Consider the following 24212-nt stretch of genomic DNA (forward strand, 5'->3'; position numbering starts at 1 on the left):
TTGAACCCTATGGGAACTGAGGGTCCTCTGTTGATTAAATATGCAACTGTGTTGACTGAATCTGCCCAGAACATCTTGGGTAAACCTGCATGCAGTCTCATGCTTTTAGCCCTCTCGTTCAATGTTCTGTTCATCCTCTCAGCTACTCCATTTTGCTGAGGTGTCTCCGGAACTGTCTTTTGCATTCTGATTCCTTGGTCAGCACAATAATCAACAAATTCTTTGCTACTGTATTCGCCCCCATTGTCTGATCTGAAACACTTGATTTTCAAGTTTGTTTCATTCTCTACAATAGCTTTCCATTTCTTGAATGTGCTGAAAACTTCAGACTTATGCTTCAAGAAATAAACCCAAACTTTCCTTGTGCAGTCGTCAATGAAAGTAACATAATATCGGGATCCTCCCACTGAAGAAACTGTAGTGGGACCATAAACATCTGAATGTACTAGCTCCAACTTCCCGGACTTGGGTGGACGACCAGTCTTCACGAAAGTAACTTTCTTCTGTTTACCAAGAACACATGGCTCACAGAAATCAACTGTTATAGTCTTTAGATCTGGTATTCTTCCTTTGGAGGCTAGCATCTTCATTCCTTTCTCACTCATATGGCCAAGTCTTTGGTGCCATAGAGTAGGTGCCCCAACTTCTTCAACAGCATGTGCTTCAGCATCAGAAACTTCCACCATATAAAGTGTACCCCGCTTCTGACCTCTAGCAACAACTAAGTTTCCCTTTGTCACTTTCCACTGATGATCACCAAATGTAACATGGTGACCTTCATCATCAAGCTGCCCCACAGATATTAACATCCTTTTCAAGTCTGGAATGAACTTGACATTCTTCAAAGTCCACTTCGTACCTAAAGTTGTCTTGAGGACCACATCCCCAACTCCAGTAATATCCAGGCTCTTGTTATCTGCTAATCTGACTTTTCCTTTGTACTGCTTAAAATTATGCATTACTTCTCTGGAATGACTAGCATGAAACGACGCACCAGAATCCATGATCCAGGATTCAGTTGAGTTTTCAACACAACAAATGAGTGCATCATCTTCAGAATCTGCTGCCATATTTACTTCCTTCTTGCCTTTGTTTGCCGAAGGCTTTGGGCACTGATTTCTGAAATGACCTTTCTCATTACAGTTCCAACAGGTAATATCTTTCCTATTCTTCGATTGACCTCTCTTTCTTGACTGCGATCTTCCTCTACCACCACCTCCTCTGTTGGTCTTTCTTCCTCTATCTTCAGTACTTAGAAAACTACTGGAAGCTTCTCCGACACTTCTTCTGCGCACATCCTCACCAAGGATTAAATCGCGAATACCTTCGAATGATAGCTTAGCACCTCCGGCTGAACTGCTAACGGCCGTTACTGTGCCGGACCAACTATCGGGTAACGATGATAATAGTAGCAACGCCATGACCTCATCTTCAAATCCAATATCAACATATATCAATCTTGATATTATTGAGTTGAATTCGTTCACGTGGTCTGTCACTGAGCTACCTTCCTTCATCTTCAGATTTACAAGTTGCCGGATCAAGAAAACCTTATTTGCCGCTGAAGGTTTTTCGTACATATTAGACAGCGCATTTATCAGATTGTAGGTTGTCTTCACATTGACAATATTGTAAGCTACATTATTTGCCAATGATAACCTTATCACTCCGAGTGCCTGCCGATCTAATAAGTCCCACTCCTCCTGCGTCATCTCTTCGGGTTTGTCTTTGGACAAAGGTTGGTGTAACTTCTTCTGGTAGAGATAATCTTCAATTTGCATTTTCCAGAAACCGAAATCTTGACCATCAAATTTTTCGATCTTAACTTTCCCATCTTCAGCCATAGCTCTGATACCAGTTTGTTGGGAATGCAACAAAACAAGTTAAGCACTTCTGAAAAATTGATAAATGATTTCGGCAAAACTCGCGGAATAAAACTACTGAAAAATTGCAAACGAAATTGAACACGATATTTAACGTGGTTCGGTCTAATCTGACCTACATCCACGGGCGAACGAGAGAGAGAGGATTTTATTATCACCAGAGAAAATTACAATCATACAAGGCTAAACTGCACTTGTAATCTGATCACTCAGTATAAGGTATTACTCGTGCTTTTGGCTGCCGAATTAAAGGCTCTGTACAAAAGGCTTCCTCACTATTTCTACTGGATATATAAGAGAAGTTACTTGACTCTTATATATGTTTTTGTTGTGTTTTGGTGTGTCTTTTCACTTCAACATATGCTTCCTTTTATAGTAGATGAAAAGGAATAAAGAGGAGAAATTAGTGGAGCAAATCAAGGAGTAATTTATGAAAAGAGGAGTGGGTGGGAGACAATGGTGAGTCTCCACCAATTAACTCAACACAGACACCCTTCTTCCTGGGATGAAACTGGGGATTAATCTCAAGACCGGGCATCGATGGTCACTCACTTCTTGGAGGAGCAAAACTCTACCAGCTGATGGGTCTTTTACATTAACAGCAGACCCAAATGGCACAGACCAAATGGTCATCCTGAGGCGAGGGAACATCCACTGGAGGAGTGGATCATGGCTGATCAATGCTGGATTCGAGAACACATATCTACAGAATTCGGGTCCTGATGTTCGCCTTTACTATATTTCTAATGAGACCGAGCAATCCTTCACATATTTAACTAGAACGTATGATTCAACCCCAGCTCTGATGATGGGTTTAAACGGCCAGCTTATGGGTTCAACTCTGCAGTTAGATGTCCAATGTCGCTCAATCAAGGACAATGGTTCTGGTTGTGCTGAATATGAGTTTGAAGAGTTGGACTGCAGGAAAGACTGTGGGTTTTATAAGAGTTCTTACAGCATGTATGGGGATGAGTATGAATATGATGAAAGCTATAACTTGACTTCATATGATAGCCAAAGACTATGCTGCACCAATTGTTCTTGCATGGCCTATACTTATGCAACCACAAACAGGGCCACCTGCAAGACATATGGCCAAAGGACAGGGGAAGCTAAAAATCAGTCATATAGAGAATATTACGCCATCACGTGTTATCATGAAGGTTAGTAAGTTTCAACTTAACACTTGTGAGTAAAAAAATGAGCCATACATAAGTTGTAGCAACTGATTTCACCCTAAATGCTGAAAACTTTCATACGTGTGTTAGTGTTATGTTGCAAGTTATTGCTATCTTTACGATAAGAAAATTGTACACTTGATTTGATAAATAAACCAGCTGGAATCTCTTATCTTGAGCTAACCTTCTATGCAATATCTCTTTTGCTTTCCAATAAATTTATTTTCTTGAAAAGTTTTTGTTGGGGTCGGGCAAAAATCATCCTGTCCAACATAAACATCCAGAAGAACCAGGACAAAATAAAATGCAACAGGCCAGTACTTCGATTATTTCTTCTAAATAAAAATTTTATTCTCGCATTTGTTGCAAATGATATTGACAAGATAGTAACAACAAAAATGTGCCCACATAAAAAGAGAACAAAATATTTTCATTTGCAGAAGAGGAGAAGAAATGGGTCCGGTTTTGGTCGATCATCGCGATTGCATCTGTATTTTCATTCCTATCATGCTATTTCTTATACAAGAAGCTTAATATTAACGGTAATTACCTCAAATTTTTTTTACTTTGCATACATTCTATCTATCTATCTATCTATCTATCTATCTATCTATCTATCTATCTATCTAACACTCTTTCTCTGTTAACAAATTAGGGAAAGCTGTTAAATATGTCATGTTGGTTGTATTTTTGGAAGTGAAGAAAATCCTAAAGCTGTTGCTGCATCGTCTGAGGCACTTCTACAAATACATACGAGCAGATAACAAGGTGAATGCTGAGCTGCATTACTTCACATTTCAAAGCATCTCATCTGCCACAAACAATTTCTCAAGCGCTAATAAGTTAGGGGAGGGGGGTTTTGGAGCAGTTTATAAGGTAAACTTTCAAACACACTCTATTTAACTAAGAAGATTCAAGATAAAAGCTGATCAGGTGATGGATCTGACAGGGAAAATTAGTTGATGGGCAAGAGGTTGCTGTAAAACGACTTTCAAGAAGCTCTGAACAAGGAGTCAAGGAGTTTAAGAATGAAACCGAACTCATAGCCAAACTTCAACACACTAATCTTGTCAAGCTTATAGGGTGTTGCATTGAGAAGAAAGAGAAAATCCTTGTATACGAGTACATGCCTAATAAAAGCTTGGATTCCTTTCTATTTGGTAAGATGATCTAAAACATGCTTTGTTAATTAACATATCTAATAAAAAATTGCTTCATTTTGTTTGACTATTTTTTCTCATTTAACTTGTAAACAGATCCTAGGAAGAAAGGACTACTGGATTGGAATACCCGGCTTGTAATCATTGACGACATTGCTCAGGGACTCCTATATCTCCATAGGTTTTCAAGGCTGAGGGTTATTCATAGAGATCTGAAAGCGAGTAATATCTTGCTAGATGACTACCTTAAGCCAAAAATTTCAGATCTTGGTATGGCTAAGTTATTTGGGATCGATGAGTCTGAAGCATATACAAGTCGAGTCGTTGGAACTCGGTGAGTCCATAACCTGTCTTTTGTGAATATGAGTCCCTAGCTAACACAAACTCCCAAACAATAACTCTTGGTTTTTAAATAAAACAGTGGTTATATGCCGCCCGAGTATATGTTAGAAGGCTCTGTTTCAACAAAGACGGATGTGTTTGGTTTTGGTGTTTTGTTGCTTGAAATTGTAAGTAGCAAGATGAATCACGGGAGCACCCAACATGATGCGGAACACCCACTCAATCTTCTTGGACACGTAAGTTAATCCTATCCAAGACAGATTTTCTTCATGTGAGACAAGTTATTTTATTGTTTGATAAGAAAATCATTAACTAATTGTCGCACAAATGTTTAAATTGATTCAGGCATGGGAACTATGGAATGAAGCAGGAAGAGGTTTGGAGTTGATGGATCCGGTACTAGAAGATTCATGCACTCCCAAGGAAGTAATGACATGCATTCATGTGGGTCTCCTATGTGTTCAAGATCATGCCATCGATAGACCTACCATGTCAGAAGTTATTTCTATGCTCACAAATGAAAATATGCATCTACCTGAGCCAAAACGACCAACTTTCTTCATTGAGAGGCATCAAGCAGATTCTGCAAGAGATGATAATATAGGAAATGACTCCGTGAATGGGCAATCAATTTCAATTTTAGTGGCAAGATAGGAGGAGAAAAAAGCATGTGTAATATCGTTATATACACTGCATGCAAAGAAGTCTGACCGGGTAGTAATATATTGCTTACAATCTTAATGATTTATAATTTTCAAGTGTTCAAGATGTTGAACTTTATATATATGAAAATTACCATTATGGACTTGTCCCATATTGGAAGTAAGATATTGTGATACAAATTACCATTAATGTATATTATGAATTGTACTGCACCGGACTTTGGCATCGGACTTTGGCATATAATGAAAGTAGATTGATCCGTTACTCCCACAATCCTAGGAAAAATCATTGGTATGCATTAGTTAGAGTACTTAGATATTTAAAGCATACAATCATTTATGCATTGCATTACACGAGATATCCTCATAGACAATGGCAGGAACGCCGATATCCTATACGAGCACTGCTTCAAGCAATTTCCAACCCCTGGAAGGAGGGCCTAAAACCTCCAACCGACGACCCACTCATAGAATTCTCGGGGCACACAGCTTAGGGCCGGTAGGCACCATACACCTCCCCCTCACTTTAATCAGTCACGACGGGAGGGACAGAATCACACGAACGATAGAACTATCAGTAGTACGCTTCCCAGCATAGCACAACATCCTGCTCGGGTGACCGTCCCTTTTCCAACGATCCATGGTACTGTAAAGTTTAGCACGTGCACCAGGTCGGCATGGGCACCGGCCTGCAAGCACACCGCCACAATCAAATCATCACAACACTAGAGCTAGTGTGAGCCCCAGAGAGGTCAAAGGAGAATCGTCACAAAAAAATGCAACCTAGGAGGTCGCAAAAAATAGCTTGAGCACCACACCAGGAGATACCTCAATAAACGAACAAAGATCGGGCGGGGACGGGGGGGGGGGGGGGGGAAGGGGGTGACATAAGTATGACAATTAACCTTGAGGTTGCAATCCAAGAGGATACAAGCATCCCCCAGGTATTGAAGTTGGGCCGCAAATAGAACAACGACGAGAAAACACGACAACTCACGACAAACATGCATTAACCCCCTGACCTAAACAAAACAGTTCCGCTCTGCAACACCAAAGAAAGCCCACAGACTCCGGCATAAATGCAAACAACACTAATTGGGTGTAACGATTCCACTTTCGAGGTAAGAGAAGGCCAGAACCTAGCCCGCCAGATAAACAAAGAGGAAGTCACATTGATCAAAAACGAGGTTCAAGAGTTCCTCGGTCTTGAAGGCCCTCACAACCCCCAAAGGGTTCAAGAAATCGGCGCGAGGCTAACAGCACTCAGCACGCTTCCTCGAAGCCAATTAAAGAAACACTCCCGCTTTTCCCAACAAATCAAACCCTTCCAAACTCGAAGAAATCAGGACAACCGACGGAATGGGCCACAAATTTAAGCAAGTGAGGTGCATATCACTGGTCACACCAGCATCGAAATCCAAGTCTTGGGGATTCCTTAGCTGAAACTCCCGACATGCCGAAACATGCACCGGTTGTCATACCGATAGACTCCTCGGACCTTGGGCCAGGCGCAGACGTGTGGGAGCTACACATCAATGGTGCAACAAAATAGGAAGTATTTAGAACAGGCCTCAACATAGCACGGAAATCCAAAGCAAGACATCTCCTAGCTCCCAGTAACCCTCCATTTAGCACCGGCTGGATGGATGTTGCCATAAGGCCAAAGACAAGAAGGTCCAAAAGGTGCAAGGACGCGATGCAAGAGTTAACACGCTCGCTCAGGAGTCCAAAAACAAACTAGATCCTCATAAATAAGAAGACAAGGAACGACGCTCTCAACAAATTAACCCTAACATCTCTCAACCATCAGATCAAGGAGTTCCTGGCTAAAGACCTCCCAGAAAGGAGCATCAACAAAAGGCAAGTCGACATCATCATGGCAACCCTCAACTGGACCAAACCTTACTTAGGCTGCCACTCTTATTCAGTTTTTCTAGATAATCCCCTGGAGGTTGCTCTATGATTTACAGTAAGTGGAGTACAGCTAAATAGGAGAGAACACCTGATTCTATGTGTCAAGCACATCGATCACACAGAGAGATGTATGTTCGTAAAGAAAAGGCATACATACGAAATTAGAGCACCTAGAGAAAAAGGGGTTGCTTCCAAGAAGACACTCCTCCGAGGAGTATATGGGCCTGACACAGATAAAGACATTGTCGGACTCCCAAAGGAACGCCCAAAGAAATATGCCCTCGTGCCTTTCTAAAATCAGCATTCCATAACCCTTACGGGCAGCCCTAGCCACCTCGTCAATGAGGCATAGATGGTACTGACCCATTCCCCATCGCCCCGGGCAGAACCAAGTTCCCGCTAATCGCTATAGACCATTCCACCAGGTGGACCGTGGCCGAGCCAACAACCACTAGCACGGGGAGGCAGATGATAAAGCCAACGATGGAAAATATCCTCGCAAGCCATGGCATGCCTAGGGCCCTGGTCGGCAACACAAGCGCCCCGTTCGAAAGAAATCTCTTCAAATCATGGTACGAGGAGAAACGAAACCACCGCCAGTTCACCCAAGTTACAAACCCAAGCCAACGGTCAAACCAGGGTTTCAAACATGGTTACCACCTATGCATTCAAGAAACACCTGATGAAATCTAAAAGAGCCTAGGATGGAAAGTTGTTGACAATACCCCAGTCGTACCATACACCCCCAGGACCCGACATCAGAAACACACCCTTCAGCCTGGCACGTAGCGCAATGGCAGTATTACCACTTGGGGTCAGAAGCAGGCCTTTATGAACGGAGAGCCTTGGCACAAGCGCCAGTAAGATCGAAAAGTTCCAAAACATGGATGTAATTGACAAAAAGTAGGCATCCGCCCGATTCCACTATGCTTTCTGAAAAACCCACACCGAAATTTACTACAACTATGTAATGCCTGTAGATTCGGGGTATACAATTTAGAGACAATAAGCGTTAACAATGTCTTTTCATAGAAAATTATTTAGGACAAATAATCATAACAAATGTTATAGTATATGTGACAAGGATTCCGTACATATAAAGAAAGCTAAAATCAGACTTCGAATGAAGAAGTTATGCTTCTTTGAAATTTCGCGATTAAACCGGCACGGCTCTGCGTATCATAAAAAGTGAAGTTTTGATAAATTACCTTTAGCCTAAGTAATCTAAAAGAAAGTCATAGTATTTGTTAAACTGAGTGTGCATATAGAGAACGTCCAAATCTGACTTCAGTAGAGAAAGTTATGATTTTTCGAAGTTTCTACGCAGAAGTGAGGGCACAAAAATTGAATTTTAGATTGGTCGATTTTTATCTGAAATGATCTAAATGAGAATTAAAGATCTCATTAATAGGATTTCAACGATAAAAAGACAATCGAAAACGGATTCCGTAAGTAGAAGTTATGAATTTTACACGGTCATTAGCATTGTAATCTTCTCGGACTATTAAATTTAAGATCGATCAATAATTAGCCGATGGGGTCAAAAGAAAAGTTGTACTTGGAAATACCTACGCGTGGATTTTAATTACATCAAAACCGGAGCTCTTATGCGAAAGTTATGAATTTGTGAAGATCTGTAGTTTTACCTGCGTTCGGTGCCACGTGTCAGCACCAGAGGCGAAGCCTTGGTGCCTACGCATGCTCACGGCGTGAGAGGAACATCTCACGATGTGAGAGGCCCCTGGGCAGCCTAAAAATAAAGTTGGATTTCACTTATTTCTTCACACCTTTCCATTCTATTCTCTCCCAAATCCCCCAAGTTCCCAAGGCCTCTCTTTAGAACTTCCTAAGTGTTAGTAGCGAAGCTCCGGAGCCCCAGAAAGCCCCGAGAAATAGAGCTTTTGGTTTAGAAGTTCTTCCCGCATAGATTCTGGTTTCTCGCTAAACCACCTGCAAGTTGAGTTATGCTTACCGTGCTTTAAGTATAACTTATATTTAAGTTCATTATTGTTATTATGAACCTATCAACAATATTTATCATTGATTCCAAGTCGTTATACTAATTGATCTACTTACGGGGATGTTAACAAAGCTAGATTTAGTGAGGTTTTTAAAGTCGGTGTAACACCCCGTTTATAATGTAAATAAATAGATAAAGATTAATAAATGAATCTTGGCCTTAAAATCCATAATATTTAGTAGGGCGTTGGTTTTGGGAGCCAAAAGTTATTATTGGATTATTCATGGGCTAAAAGTGTAAGTTTCGGGTTGATTTTGTAAATAATTGTGAAGGCAGGGATTATCTGCTAAATTATTGGACTTAAATTGAAAAGAATTTGGAATGTTGAGGGCTAAAGAGTAATTTTGGACCAAATATAAAAAGGATTTGTTGAGGAGGGGTTGTTTTGTTAAATTTGGACTTAATTTGTAAAGGTTTTAGAGGGTAGGGTTTAAATGGTAAAATAGGGGCTAAATTTTAAAGAAAATATGAAGGGAGGGGCCATTTGTGACAGTATGGCATTAAGTTTCCTAAGGGCACGAGTATATAACCCAAAAGGGAACCCTAACCCTAGCGGAAGAAACAACCATCACCTCTCCTTCTCATATCCTCTACAGCCACCACCGTTCATGGGTGCTCCTTCCGCCGTCGCTGTTGAAACCGGAAACCGCCAACCCTTCCGTTACCGGAGAAGACGAAGAGCCATACGTTGATGTCGTGTTATTCGGGAGGAGCGAGAGAGCGGGGATTGTGGGAGTTGCGATTGTTGCCGACGTCGCGTTAGTCGGAGACGGAGGAGCAGTTCGTCTCCGACGCTGCTGCTTCACTCCACCCTTTTTCTCCCTCAGTTCATTGAAGTGCCATCGTCCCTCCGTGTCTCCTTCTTCTTCTTACTCTGCCTTCCTTCGCTGCTTTATCTCGTCACCACCAGCCACCATGGGTGGTGGCTCTGAGTTCGTGTGGGTGTGTGATGTTGCTTCAAGACTCGTGTGGATGCTAGCTTGTTTTCACCGGAAACGAGCTCCTAAAGGCCACCCTTCGTTGTATGCTGCTACCTACCGCCGTTAAGACCGCCGATGCCACCTCTCCATGGTGCGGCCGTCGCCAACCGCCACCAGGAGGGTGGCTGGACTCGTTGCAAGAAGTAAGAGCGTGTGGGTATTTGTTATTTCATGTAGGTGGTGTTGGTTTGGCCGAAATCTACGGGAACAGCCACCACCACCACCGTGAGGTGGTGGCTGCCGCCATGCGCCACCGCCGGCCACCATTAGGTAGTCGTGTGTGTGTGTGTGTGTGTTTATTGTGTTTAATTTGAAATTAAAGCCTTGTAAAATGTAATCAGAAAGTGGATTAAGGAAAATAAATTGAAAACCACCACCTTAGAGTGGTGGCTGCCGCCGCCGGCCGCCGTGTCGGGTGGCGGTGTGCCTTGTTTGGATTGTGACTCGTTTGGATGTATGAAGCCTAATGGGCATATTAAATCCTAAAGGGCCCAATGAAGCCCTAATGGACCCCAAAAGCCCAAACATGTGACTAATGGGTGTAATCAACCCTACTTGACCTAGCTATTGGGCCTATTAGGCTAAGATGGGGTTGGAAACCCTAATTAGGGTTTAGAAAACCCTAATATTGGATTTATGGGTTTGGAGTTATTGGGACCCACATTTGGGCCATTGGAATGGAAGTGTGTATTAAGCCCAATCACACCATATGATTTATTTAGAAGAGTGGTGGACTTAATGGATTAAGTCCTTAATGGGTTAAGTGAGAAACACTTAACCCTAATCGTCATTTTATGTGAAACCCTAATTTCACTTGGGTTTATTGTTGGGCCTTTCTATTGGACCTTGATGATTGGGTTATTAATGGGCCACCAAGATAAAGCAAATGGATTAGAATAATTAATGGGCCTTGAGGTAAGGCCCATGTGACGGGTTTGGGCCCAATTTGGAAAATTGGGCCATAGATGGGCCATAGTTTGGGCCTTAATGGTTATATGATATTGGGCCATTAGAATGCCAATTGTTGGACTGGAATAAATAGTTGGGCCTTAGTATAAGGCCATGTAAAGGTTTGGGCCCAATTTGGAAAATTGGGCCATTTGTTGGACCTTGATTCACATATTGAACTTTGGGCCTTTGGATTGGGCCTTGAGCTTGAATCAAGCTAAGATGGGGGTAAAGTAGTCCTTTACCCCAAGCATGGACTTATGATTTTTGTATTGGGACCCAATTATTAATTGGGTGATGTTTGATATTGACAGTTCGAGAATCTGTCAACCAGTAGCTGGGATTGTGTCTACGGGACTTCAGCAGTATGAGGTGAGTTACCTTCCAGTAGCGATGGGTGTACGGCCACAATGTTGGCCCATTAGTAGGAGTTGTATGTTAGATGATTGTCTTTGTGATATTCATCTAGGTTTGTTGCTACCTGTTATGTTTTATGTGCTAGCATGATATGATGTTATGTGATAGTGGTAGTAGTAGGGGGTGAAATAGTCCCCGGTTACCGGTCAATAGGACCGAAGGGGTAGATTAGTACCCAGCTATGCTAGAAAGATTATGATATATGTGATATGATATTATGTGGTAGTAGTAGGGGTGAAATAGTCCCCAGTTACCGGTCGACAGGACCGAAGGGGTAGGCCAGCACCCAGATATGCTAGGTAGTATGTGATTTATGTATATATGCTAGGGTTTTATATGGTAGTGGTAGGGGGTGAAATAGTCCCCGGTTACTGGTTGAAAGATACCGAATGGGAGGCAAGCTCCCAGTTACCGGTTGAAAGATACCAAAGGGGTAGGTCAGGCACCCATATATGCTTGACATGGGGTAGGTCGGGCACCCCGGTATGCCTGACAGTAGGGTAGGTTGAGCACCCCGGTATGCTCAGCAGAGTAGGTCGGTCACCCAAATATTCCTGCAATATGTGATTGTATGGTATGAGGTATGATGGGGGAACTCACTAAGCTTCGTGCTTACGGTTTTCAGTTTTGGTTTTAGGTACTTCGTTTTTAAAGGAAAGTGTAACACCCCGATTCTCAGGTATTGATTTATATAAGAATTTCTTTGATTTCAAGGTCTACTCGACGAGTTGGTTGCCCTACTCGTCGAGTAGTAGCGGTTTGGTCCACGTATTTTAGTGACCTACTCGCCGAGTCCAAGAAGGGACTCGACGAGTAGGAGCTGGCAGATGAAACCCTAAATCCCAGGGTTTTGCACCCCATTTAAAGAATCATAAGCCTCCTTCAGCCTCTTTACAGTCCCTTGAGAGCTCAGTAAAACCCTAATACGTGTGTGTGTGTACTCCATTGTGTTTTAAGCTTTGGAAGAGGATTCTTGGGGAGAAGAGCTTGGGGAAAACAAGGGGATTGAAGCAAGGAACCCGTGGGAATCAAGATCTACTTCAGTTGGCATCTTTTGGGAAGGTATTAAGCTGTTATCCTAACCCCCCTTTTCATTCTAAATCTATTGTGGGTGGATTTTAGGGTTTTCTAGCTTATTAGGAAGCCTTTCTTGTGTTTGAGCTAAGATCTGAGGTTGCAACCTCAGATCTGAACTCTCTTGGGTCTCTAAGTCCATAAAGTTTCAGTTTTTGCAAGGAGACTCTCCTAAGGTGTAAAGCTCCATTAGAAGCTTAGATTGGTCATTTAGAGTCTCTAGGGCCTTGCATGCACGTAAAGTTTGCAACTTTACGTGATAAACATGCCTTAGAAGCTTGGATCTGCAATATGGAGCCGCTGCATGGCTTAAAAAGTACCTATATTGATGAAGGTCTGAAGAGACTCGGCGAGTCGCATAGTCAACTCGACGAGCCACATGAAGATGGTCCTATACTCGACGAGTTGGATGAACAACTCGGCGAGTCCGATGAAGATTGCCTTGGACTCGGCGAGTCAGTCGAATGACTCGGCGAGCCGGCTAGGGTTTTCCCAACCCATGGACACGTATGAACGCGACGAGTTGTAAGGGGAAAACCCGACGATTTGGCCAAGGGGTTTACGGCCACTGACACTAGAAACTCGACGATTCACTCAAGTGACTCGGCAAGTTGGCGAGTTATGTCAGGAACTCGGCGAGTAGCTGAGGGTACTCGACGAGTTGAGGTCAACATGGACTGTTGACCTTGATAGTTGACTTTGACCTTAACCAAGGGTTGACCAATTGACTTCTGAGGATATTTTGGTATATTTAATATTGATAGCAAAGGACATTGGTGAATATAGGTGTTGGAGTTGGAGCTACTTTTGGAAGAGTTTGACACTACCTTCCGAGCTACTTGCGAGGTGAGTTATCCTCACTATATCAACAGGGTCTAAGGCACCAAGGCTACCCCTTTTATATATTGGTATCTGGATTATGGTATGACATGTTTGTTGATTACATCTTGGTAGTTAGGATGGTGGTATGCTTATGCTTAGTGACCTGGTTAGGTCAGTTTCCTGGTTATAGGATGATAATATGTTAGTGAGTGATTAGTTCTATATCCCGGTTATTAGGATGTTGCTATGATTAGTGATCTGTTAGATCGGTTTGACTGTTATATGATATGAGCTAGTGTATGATATTATGTGCACATGTTGTTTGATTGGGGGTTGGGTTGAGGCGGACCTGCTTTGTGCTGAAGGCCAACATACCCAGGGCGGTCCGGATAGACTACAGGCCCAGGAGGGCATGTCAGTCAGACCGAAGGCCCGGCGAGGGGTCCGGATAGGCTGTAGGCCCTGCGTGGTGGTCCAGACGTGCCGAAGGCTCGGAGAGCGGTCCAGATGGGCTGAAGGAATGCGAGGCGGTCCAGTCAAGCTGAAGGCTCATTATGCATGCTGATGGTTTATATGTTATGATTATGATTGTGTGGTGTTGGTATTTTGGGGGTAACTCACTAAGCCTTCGAGCTTACATTTATCGATTATTGTTTCAGGTACTTCTGATGATCGCGGGAAGGCAAAGGCGTGATCGTACCACTCCTCACATTTTATGATTTTATGATTTGATTATGGGATACTCTGACAATATACTATTTTGAAAACAAGTTTGTAATAACCATGTGTTTTAAATGTTTTGAAAAAGTTTTAATTTGGCATGAAAATTTTGGGTGTTACAGAAAGGAGCCAGCTCGATCGCAGCGCATCACACTATGGTTTTCCACACATTAGATCTTTGGGATTATACTCTGATATTGTTTTATGATAACATGTTTTGATTATTTCTACTTTGGTTTTGGCATGCCATGATATTATGGATGTTTAATTATACCGTTGGTTTTATAATAACGTATTTAAAAATGAAATTTTTGGTCTTGAATTTTGGGATGTTACAGTGGGCTTTCCGAACAATATACTATGTATGTGAAACATACCCTACCTCTAATATGGTCTTACGTAGTTGTCCCTTATCAGCTATGGATTAGTAAACTTTGAATTAATAATGAATCTAGACTAATAATTACTCGCAAGAAACATTAGACTAAGACTTAGTGATAATGATACTAGGTTACGTCAAAGGAAAAGACAGTTGCTAGAAACGAAGCGTTGTCCAAGTTTCAAGTCGTCACTTTAAAAAATTAGTGCATAGTCCCTTTCATGAACATGATTTTCATACAATTATTAGTTAAACTATTAAATCTATGTTAAAGAGTTTATATGTGAGATATTTTCTATATCCTGGAATATGTATTAAGAACATATCTGATAATATATGATGATTTAGGACTTATGGAAGAGATCTAAACTAATTAAGATGAATATCAGGTAGTATCTCCTTAAGAGTATGGGTGATATATACACGGAGAGTAGAACTCTAACATTTGTTTATGATCTAAGAACATGGATTAGACATAGTCATTCATCCCTAGCCTGGGAGTATGGATTGGGCATAGTCATTTGTCATTGATCTAAGAGCATGGATCAGACATAGTCATCCGTCCCTAGTCCAGGAGTACAAAGTAGCTACAGTCATTTGTCCCTAGTCCGAGAGTATGGATTGGGCATAGTAATTTGCCATTGATCCAAGAGCATGGATTAGACATAGTCATTCGTCCCTAGTCTGGGAGTATGGAGTAGGTGCATTCATTCGTCCCTAGTCCGAGAGTATGGATACCTGATCCGGGAGTATGGATTACGTAAAGCCATTCGTTCTAGATCCGAGAAGTATTGATCGTGTTGTTGTGAGGATCGACGGGGTGGGCTAAATTACTTATGAGAGGTGAAATTATATCTTGCGAGTTCTAAAATATATATGTTATAACATTATGGGATTTAAATCCCTATGTACTCGTCAGGTTTCCCAACCTGACCTACTCAGTTTATTGTATCACAGGTAGTGATATGAAATATACATTATGCTGAGAGATTCAAGGAATATTAGGCCACTAGTTTAATTACTGTAAGGCTTGTAATATTTCGTTACGATTATGTTTTTGTATTGACGATGACATACCAACGTTTTAATATAAATAAAATATATTTCCACAATATTATTCCTCAAAAAGGATACTCTTATTTTAAATAAGCATAAACAAATTGGTCTTTTCTGCCCGTGATATTGGAGATGTTACATGGTGTGCAGGTGAAAAATCCCAAGGAAGGACGGCAGAAATCAAGAAAGAACGAGTCCAACCACGCACAATCTCAAGGCAAGTTGAGTGTCACTTAGGAACTTTTAACGTATCCCTCTATAAATACGTCAAAGATAACGAGACGATTATCTAAAACACGACCTAGCTAACGGTCGCTACCGATCATAAGTGCTAGGCCCGGGTCCTTGCCCTCGCCTTCCAAACACTTAAGCAAGCTTTGTGCAGTGCACCAATCCTGTCCCTCCCAGAAGGGACCGAAGACTTTGTGGTCTATTGTGATGCAGCCAAACAGGGCCTGGGATGTGTGCTCATGCAATGAGGAAAGGTCATCGCCTATGCCTCAAGACAACTCAAGACGCATAAGGTTAATTACACCACACACGACCTTAAATTAGGGGCAGTGGTGTTTGCCCTAAAGATCTGGAAACATTACCTGTACGACACTAAATGCACCATCTTCACAGATCATAAGAGTCTTCAACACATCCTAAACCAAAAGGAGCTCAATATGAGGCAACGACGATGGGTTGAACTACTAAGTGACTACGAGTGCAAAATCCGTTATCACCCGGGCAAAGCTAACGTAGTAGCAGAACCCCTAAGTCGGAAAGAATACTCGGGCCGTCAGGTAAAGTCGTTGACTATGACCATCCATTCCCCCTTATCCGCACAGATCAAGGAGGCACAACTAGAAGCCTTGAAACCCGATAACGTCGCAGGGGAAGCATTGTGGGGAATGGATAAGAACTTCGAAGTCAGGGATTATGAGACTTGTTACTTCATTAATTGAATCTGGACACCGAGATTCGGCGGGTACAGAGACGTGGTCATGAACGAGGCTTACAAGACAAAATACTCCATTCATCCCGGTTCAGAAAAAATGTATTTGGACCTCAAGAAACTTTATTGGTGGCCAAACATGAAGGCAGAGATCGCTATGTGGGCAAGTGCCTGACTTGTGCCAAGGTCAAGGTAGAGTATCAAAAGCCCTCGGGATTGCTTCAGCAACCGGACATACCCAAGTGGAAGTGGGAGCGGATAACCATGGACTTCATAACGAAGCTGCCCAAGACGACGGGTGGGCTTGACATTATCTAGGTAATCGTCGATGGGTTAACCAAATCCGCACACTTCCTACCAATAAAGGAGACCGACAAAATGGAGAAGCTCACAAGCACGTACATTAAAGAAATCGTGTGACTACATGGTGTGCCAATATCATTATCTCCGACTGGGATAGTAGGTTCACCTCTCAGCTCTGCCAGTCGCTACAAAAGTCCTTGGGAACCAAACTTGATATGAGTACAACCTATCACCCTCAAACGGATAGTGAAAGCGAAAGGACCATCCAGAAGCTAGAAGAAATGCTAAGGGCATGTGGGATAGACTTTGGAAAAGATTGGGATGCTCACATGCCACTTGTCGAATTCTCCTACAATAACAGCTATCACACTAGCATCAAAGTCGCACCATTCGAAGCCCTCTACGAATGAAAGTGCAGATCCCCTCTTTACTGGGCTGAAGTGGGTGACACACAGTTAGCAAAAAGGCAAGTTCCTGATAGCACTCTCACCGGCCCGAAGATCATACGGGAAACTACGGAAAAGATATTTCAAATCAGTGAACGGTTAAAGGCATCCCGGGATCGGCAAAAGAGCTATGCTGATAAGCGACGAAAACCCTTGGAATTCCAGGTCGGAGACCGCGTACTGTTGAAGCTCTCTCCCTGGAAGGGAATGATACGTTTCGGAAAACGTGGGAAGCTAAATCCAAGGTACATCGGGCCATTCGAGATCCTTGCTAGAATTGGCCTGGTGGCTTACAAGCTACGTCTACCACATGAACTCAATAATATAAATCCCATCTTCCACGTGTCCAACCTGAAGAAGTGTATGTCTGATGAAACGCTTGTGGTCCCACTCGACGAGATAGAGGTAAACGATACTCATCACTTAATAGAGCAACCCGTTTAAATCATGGACTAGGAGATCAAGAGAACGAAACAGAGCCGTATACCAACAGTAAAGGTCCGCTGGAACGTCAAGCGAGGGCCTGAATTCACTTGGGAGCGGTAAGATCAAATGAAACAGAAATACCCACAACTTTTCTCCTAGTTACAAGAGCCCGTCCAATATGCTAATTTTGGGACGAAATTTCCTCTAACGAGGGGATGATGTGACAACTAGAAAATTTTGGGTCAATCAAGGTCTAAGAGGTCTTGTGTATAAGTGTACCCACAATGTATATCTATGTAACTTTAATGCAATAAAACTTGAAAGCCAAAGGGGCATCATTTGTGGGATTAAATATAAAGATATGTATGTATGTGTGTGTGTGTGTGTGTATATATATATATATATATATATATATATATATATATATATAAACTTTGAAAACCATGACGTAGTTAACCTTTAAAAGCTAAATCGTTGGAACATAGAATCATGAACTTGAAACATTATTTTAAAATTCATGGCCTAGACCCCACAAAGGATGAGATTTCGGTCTTTCTAAGACCGAAATCATCCTTCTATGTAAAGCAACAAAACCGAAAACACAAGCTAGGTGAGTCTAGAACCGAAATCTCCCACCTAGAACCCACTAAGACTGAAATCTACATAGTGGAGGAGTTAAGGCCGAAATCACCTAGAGAACAAATGGAATTTGGTCTTGCAATGGCCAAAATCAACCATGTGGGGCATCCAAAAGTGAATTCAGTGGGATAAAAAGGATAAGGTTTGACTTTATGACTTGAAAGTGTAATCTTTTCCCATGCAATTTTATACCCGACATATATCCATGAAATAACCAACAATTATCAAAGTAAATATCACATCAATTCCTACTCCTTATCTTTGGATGATGTTATACCCAAAACCCTACCATTTCTTTATCTTACTCTCTGTTAACTTCCTTATTCTCTCAAGAACAAACCTAGGATCTTCCAAGTTCAACATTCTCCAAGCATCATCCGTAGATTTTTGTAAGTATTTTCGAGATTTCCTAGTGATTTTATACATTTTTATGTTGATTTCACTCTATTTACACACATTAAAATGTGTTAAACCCTTAGGATAATACCATCTCCAAGGAAGTTCATCCACTCCAATCAAGAGTTTAGGCTCGAAATCTTCACTTTACCTTCTCAAACAACCCACAAATCCACTCAATGTGAGTTCATACCCCCCACATTTTCAAGCTTTTTCATGTTTTTAGGGGGGGGGGAATACAAGTCAAAATTTGTTTATCTTACAAGTATTTTCATGTTCCATCTTCATGTTAAAGTATAAGCCTTTATTTGCATAAGATGTGATTACTACTAGTTTTGTACAAATATTTGTGTTATATTAGTTTTAAAGTGTAAAAATAACAAAAACAAAACTAGATCTATGTTATAAAAATCATAAGGAAAGTTAGGATTTACAAAACTATAAGGTTTTTGGAACCTTTTTACCAAAAATGTAGTTTTTCCAACAAAAAGTAGTGCATTCTATTTATTCCACTATTTTGTGGGTTTTAACATAAGATATGAGGTTTAATCTTACAAACGAAACTAAACAAGCATGATTACTATTTATTTATATAAAGGATTATATAAATGTTCTAGAAAAAAAACATGATAAACTATAATTGGTATAGTTTGGGAGTCACAAAACTACATTTTCAGTTCACGTAAATCGATTAATATTGTTTGTGAGAGATTAGGCTTCACCGTACCCACCAGAGTACACTATATAAGACCTGAATTATGACCAGAGTCTCTTGTAGGGAGAATGTGACACTTGTGTATAGATCTATATGGGATTGACAACCCCGCACCTAAACTGTTAGCTACAGTTAGACCGACAAGTCTGGGGTGATAAATGTCATAACAGTTCCGACGTCTGAAGCGCGTCGTTCAGGCAACTAGTCGCATTAGCATGGTTATAATAACTCACATAGAGTATCGTCAAACTTTGATTTACGGGTCAACACATCTTCAATAGTTTTATTTACATAAAACTACGTTACACAGTTTTTTCTAGTATAATATAGTTTATACATAAAGAAATCTGCTTTCAAACGACTTTATATACGAATAAAGTTGCATCCTACTATATTTGTGTACAACAATACTATTACATTTTTGGTCTTAGGGTTTTAAAACTACAACTCATTTACAAAAAAAATATTGGATTTTCTAGAAGTATGCATTATCATTTTACAAGAAACAGTAACAAACTCCTTCGCATACAAAAACGCTTATGAACTCACCAACTAAGTTGTTGACGCTTTTCTAAATCAATTTTCATTCTCAGGAAACCAGTAAACAGGTAACCACGAGAGCATTTTGGAGGATGGGACGTCTTCACCTCATTTCATTCATTTTTGTCGCATGCATTTGATGTCATGTAACCAACATTTGAGTACAATGTAAACTTATTTACTATTCAATGTAATGGTTGTGATGCTTGTTTCATTTATATTCAATTGTTATGATACTGTCCAATGACTTCCTCCGCCCCCGGACGTTTCCGCCATTCGGTTCGGGGGTGTAACATCGTATTTTCAATATTTTTGAAACGCTCTTTCCAATTCAAAGTTTTCTGCATTATTGATTAAGAAAACTTGTGTTGGTTGATTGTTTTGTTTCGTATCTTGTAACATCCCGTTATTTTCCATCTTGTAAAGTCAATCAATTCAATCAAAAGTCATACTTGTTTCTGTTAACTTTTAGCTTTGTTAAGGGACTGTTTGAAAGTTCTAAGCCTAGTACACTCAAGGATTGTGTGTTAGGAAGTATTAACTTGAAATAATTGAGTTGCAATTGAGCCAGAATCACCTTCACTAAGAGTTCACGGCCGCAAACTAGGGTTTACGGCCGTGAACCCATGATGGTCGTGAACTCCTCATTATAAGTATGGTATTCCTTCATTTCTCACATCTTCAAGTCTAGAACTCTCAAAACTCTCTCAAGTATCATCAAGAACACTCTTCATTCTCTTCAAAATCGTAAGTGATTCTTCCATATTAAATTGATATCCTTCTTATTCACAAGAAGTTCTTTGATTCCATCCATGAATTCAACACTTTTGGATTAGATCTTCAAATCATCATCCTTTACACCAAGAACACACACTTGTTCTTTGGGCCGTAAACTCCCTAAAGACCTTCAAAACGTGAGTATCTCTTCGATCATCTTGTTATACATTAGAAACACTTGATTCCAACCAAGAAACAAACACCCAAATGCATGATCTTTAAGAGTTCACTGTCGTGAGCCCTTCATCCATGGCCGTGAACCCTTCATATGATCTTCAGGTAGCCGTAAACCCTTCATAAGATCATCATGTGGCCATAAACCCTTCATAAGAACAAGTCTTGGCCGTAAACACTTCATGTGTGTGGCCGTAAACACTTATAGTGTGACCGTGAACTCCTTACTTTCAATCACATGTGATTGTAACACTTAATTTAAAGTGTTTCCTAGCACCTAAGGTTGTTTACCTTACATGATTAGTTGTTATACACACTAATTATACACATACATGTGTCATTATATGCTTAATAGGATCCAATTGTGTTCAAGACTTCACTTGACATTCTTAGCATCCTATATCGATCCTTCATTCGAATCACTCACTACAGGTGAGTTCATACCCCCGTATTTTCATAGTTTTTACTTTTTTTGGGGGGGGGGGTGGAATACAAGTCTAACACAAAGATTTTGTGTTATAAATAAATGGTTTCAATATATCTTATCAAAATGGATTTCAATTATCATCAAATCAAACAGTTTCAAAGATTGTGTTAAAATGACATCAAGTCACCAAAAGTATTTTAAAATATTAAACTTCTTTTAAATAGTTTTATAAACTTATATTTTTCCCCAGAAATCATATATATATATATATATATATATATATATATATATATATATATATATATATATATATATAAGGTTTAAAAGGCTTAGGACTGATAACTCACTTTGGTTCCTTTTCCTTGTTTGGATGTGGGATTATAAGTATCGGTTATTTGTCCGAGCGTCATTTAAATTTTACTTACATATATTTTTATATGTATATAAATATAAAAGCTATTTCATTCAGTTCAAATACCCTTTGTAACATATAGAGCAAGGGGTTGTATTCATGAACAGTTAGTATCAATTCTGAAAGTACATATAAATTATAATATGTATAATTTATGATTCATATAACATTAATTCACGATTCAAGTATAGTAAAGTACATTGTTTTACAAGAACAAGGGTTTGATTCAAAACTAATCAAGAGCATACATCTTTCATATAGTAATTCAGGGGCATACTGTCAATCATTCATTTCAGAATGATTAGGTTTTCATAACTATTATACATGTAACGTTTATATGCTTTTTATGAGTCATTTGATTCCGGTTGTTTAATTCATTTAAACAATATAGTTAAAGTCCTGATATTATAACCAGAATCTCCAGTCGGGGATCGAACCAATGTGTGTATAGATCAATATTGGGATTGACAACCCCACACTCAGACTCCTAGCTACAGTCAGGCATACACGCCTACAAGTGACAGTTGTTATCAACAATTTTAACAAACTCATAGAGTTGAGTCAGACCATCTAGTCAGTATGGTTATAATAACTCATTAAAAAGGTATTAACAATACGTTAGTGTATAATTAACTAAACATAAGTACATTTTCAAAGTACTAGTTTTACAAGATACAATTTACAGTATTACATTACAGTTTACAATAACAACTGGTGGAACCAGGCACACTCACAGTTACAAGTTTTACATAAATGAATACAAATACAGAACATTGGTTTACAAACGGAACGATTTTATGAGATTAAAACTACTTTTCATATACAACAGAAAATATAGGATTTTCTGAAACAGTTTACATACTCAAGAAACATAAACATACTTTCAAACATAAATACTTACGCACTCACTCAACTTTATGTTGATACTATCTTTTCAAATTACTTGTATTCTCAGGGAATCAGTAGACATGTACTCCCCGAGCTTTTGAGAAGATGGAGCTGTTTTGAGTCATGTCTTCTTCTTTTGAATAACTATTTTGGTTTCAATATACAATGATTGAACACATGTAAATACTTACACTTTTTAAATACAATGGTTGTTTGTACTTTGATTACTATGATGCATGTGTTGTGATACTACAAATAAAGTCATCCACCCCCGGACGTTTCTGCCGTCTGGTTTGGGGTGTGACATATCTGTAATCAATTTGTTAGATCGAGTGTTTCCTGATCAATTTCTGATTGATTATTCTATTAGATCTCTTTTCTGAAATCAAAAATCACTTTTGTCCATACGAAATGATGAAATTCAACATGAACACGACGTCAAACGTTTCTCATTTTTTTGGATCATCGACGAAAATTCTGATGCTCATACATGAATATTATGAGCAATGGGCCGATCAAATGGAGAATTATCTCAACGGTATCGATGAAGATCTTTTGAGGTGCATTACAAGTGGAAATTTTCATCCTAGAAGGCTTGAACAAGTCGGAACCGGTGGTTCTTCTGTTGATGTTTCTATGCAAATAGAAAAACAGAAAGCAAATGATAAGAAATGTCTTCTAGAACTGCATGGTGCTCTTCCATGAGTTGTTTACAATTATGTTTGAAGTTGCAAAAACGCGAAGGAAATTTAGGATATGTTGAAAGAGAAATACCAGGGCATTTCCTATTGGAATTGTGTGAGTTCAAGCAGAAAGACAACGAAACCATCAAGTTATACTATGATCACTAGAACTGGTTCATATTCAAGTGTACTCATTATGGTGTCACTCGTTCGAGTCTGGAGTACAATTTTACTTTCTTGATGGGATTGCCGAAAGAAAGGAAGAACATAAGGTTGATGATCAAAACTTAACAGAGTTTCGACAGTTATTCTTTTGCTGCTTTGTATAATGTTCTGAAAGCCTATGAAAGTGAGATAATGAGATTGCTGAATCTCATCCTAGGCTTGCCTTAGGGTAATCTCATGTTGGGTTTTTAGTACTACAACATCCTATGGTGCACATACAACCCTAAATACCTTGGATCTATGTTTTCACTAATTATACATGCAATGATGTTTCCAAGGTATTAAGCCTATAACTAGCATGCAATTGACATATACCATACAAGATACTAGTTAGGGTAACATACCTTATATGTAGCCTGAAGTCTTGATGTATTTGGCCTTAAGAGCTTAGCACCAAAAGTATGAATACCTCAAATGGCTCACAACTCACCTAGGACAAAGGTGGCTCTTGAGAGAGAATCTCTATGCACCAAAAACCTCCATGAACTCCAAGTACATGTGTGTAGGCGTTTTTTGGCTAAGGAGTACATATTTATATGTTGGATTCCAAGGGTCATGGGTATAACCCAAATCCATACCCATGGGTTTTATGATCCATGGTTCATGTGGCCCAACTCTTTATGTATCCATACATAAACTTGGTCCACCATGGATCATAAGCCCAAC

The 24212-nt window shown here is 40.1% G+C and overlaps 1 protein-coding gene across 1 annotated transcript; it reads left to right on the plus strand.

The window, feature by feature from the left end:
* The first annotated feature begins 2388 nt into the window (after positions 1 to 2388).
* LOC145113007 (G-type lectin S-receptor-like serine/threonine-protein kinase CES101) lies at positions 2389 to 5337 on the plus strand. Its single transcript, XM_079049120.1, has 7 exons — positions 2389 to 3046; positions 3502 to 3603; positions 3717 to 3937; positions 4011 to 4221; positions 4318 to 4555; positions 4643 to 4799; positions 4909 to 5337. The coding sequence occupies exons 1-7, from the start codon at positions 2389 to 2391 to the stop codon at positions 5215 to 5217; spliced, it is 1896 nt and encodes a 631-aa protein (XP_078905246.1). The 3' UTR covers positions 5218 to 5337.
* Positions 5338 to 24212: the final 18875 nt, after the last annotated feature.

This window comes from Lactuca virosa, chromosome 1 (genome assembly GCF_052849685.1).
Source record: "Lactuca virosa cultivar CGN04683 chromosome 1, Lactuca_virosa_CGN04683_v6, whole genome shotgun sequence".
Taxonomy (NCBI): Eukaryota; Viridiplantae; Streptophyta; class Magnoliopsida; order Asterales; family Asteraceae; genus Lactuca; species Lactuca virosa.

Coding starts and splice junctions, on each gene's coding strand:
- LOC145113007 (XM_079049120.1), top strand. CDS start 2,389: ATGAAACTGGGGATTAATCTCAAGACCGGGCATCGATGGTCACTCACT. Junction 4,556..4,642: donor AGTCGAGTCGTTGGAACTCG/GTGAGTCCATAA, acceptor TAAATAAAACAG/TGGTTATATGCCGCCCGAGT. Junction 4,800..4,908: donor CACTCAATCTTCTTGGACAC/GTAAGTTAATCC, acceptor AAATTGATTCAG/GCATGGGAACTATGGAATGA.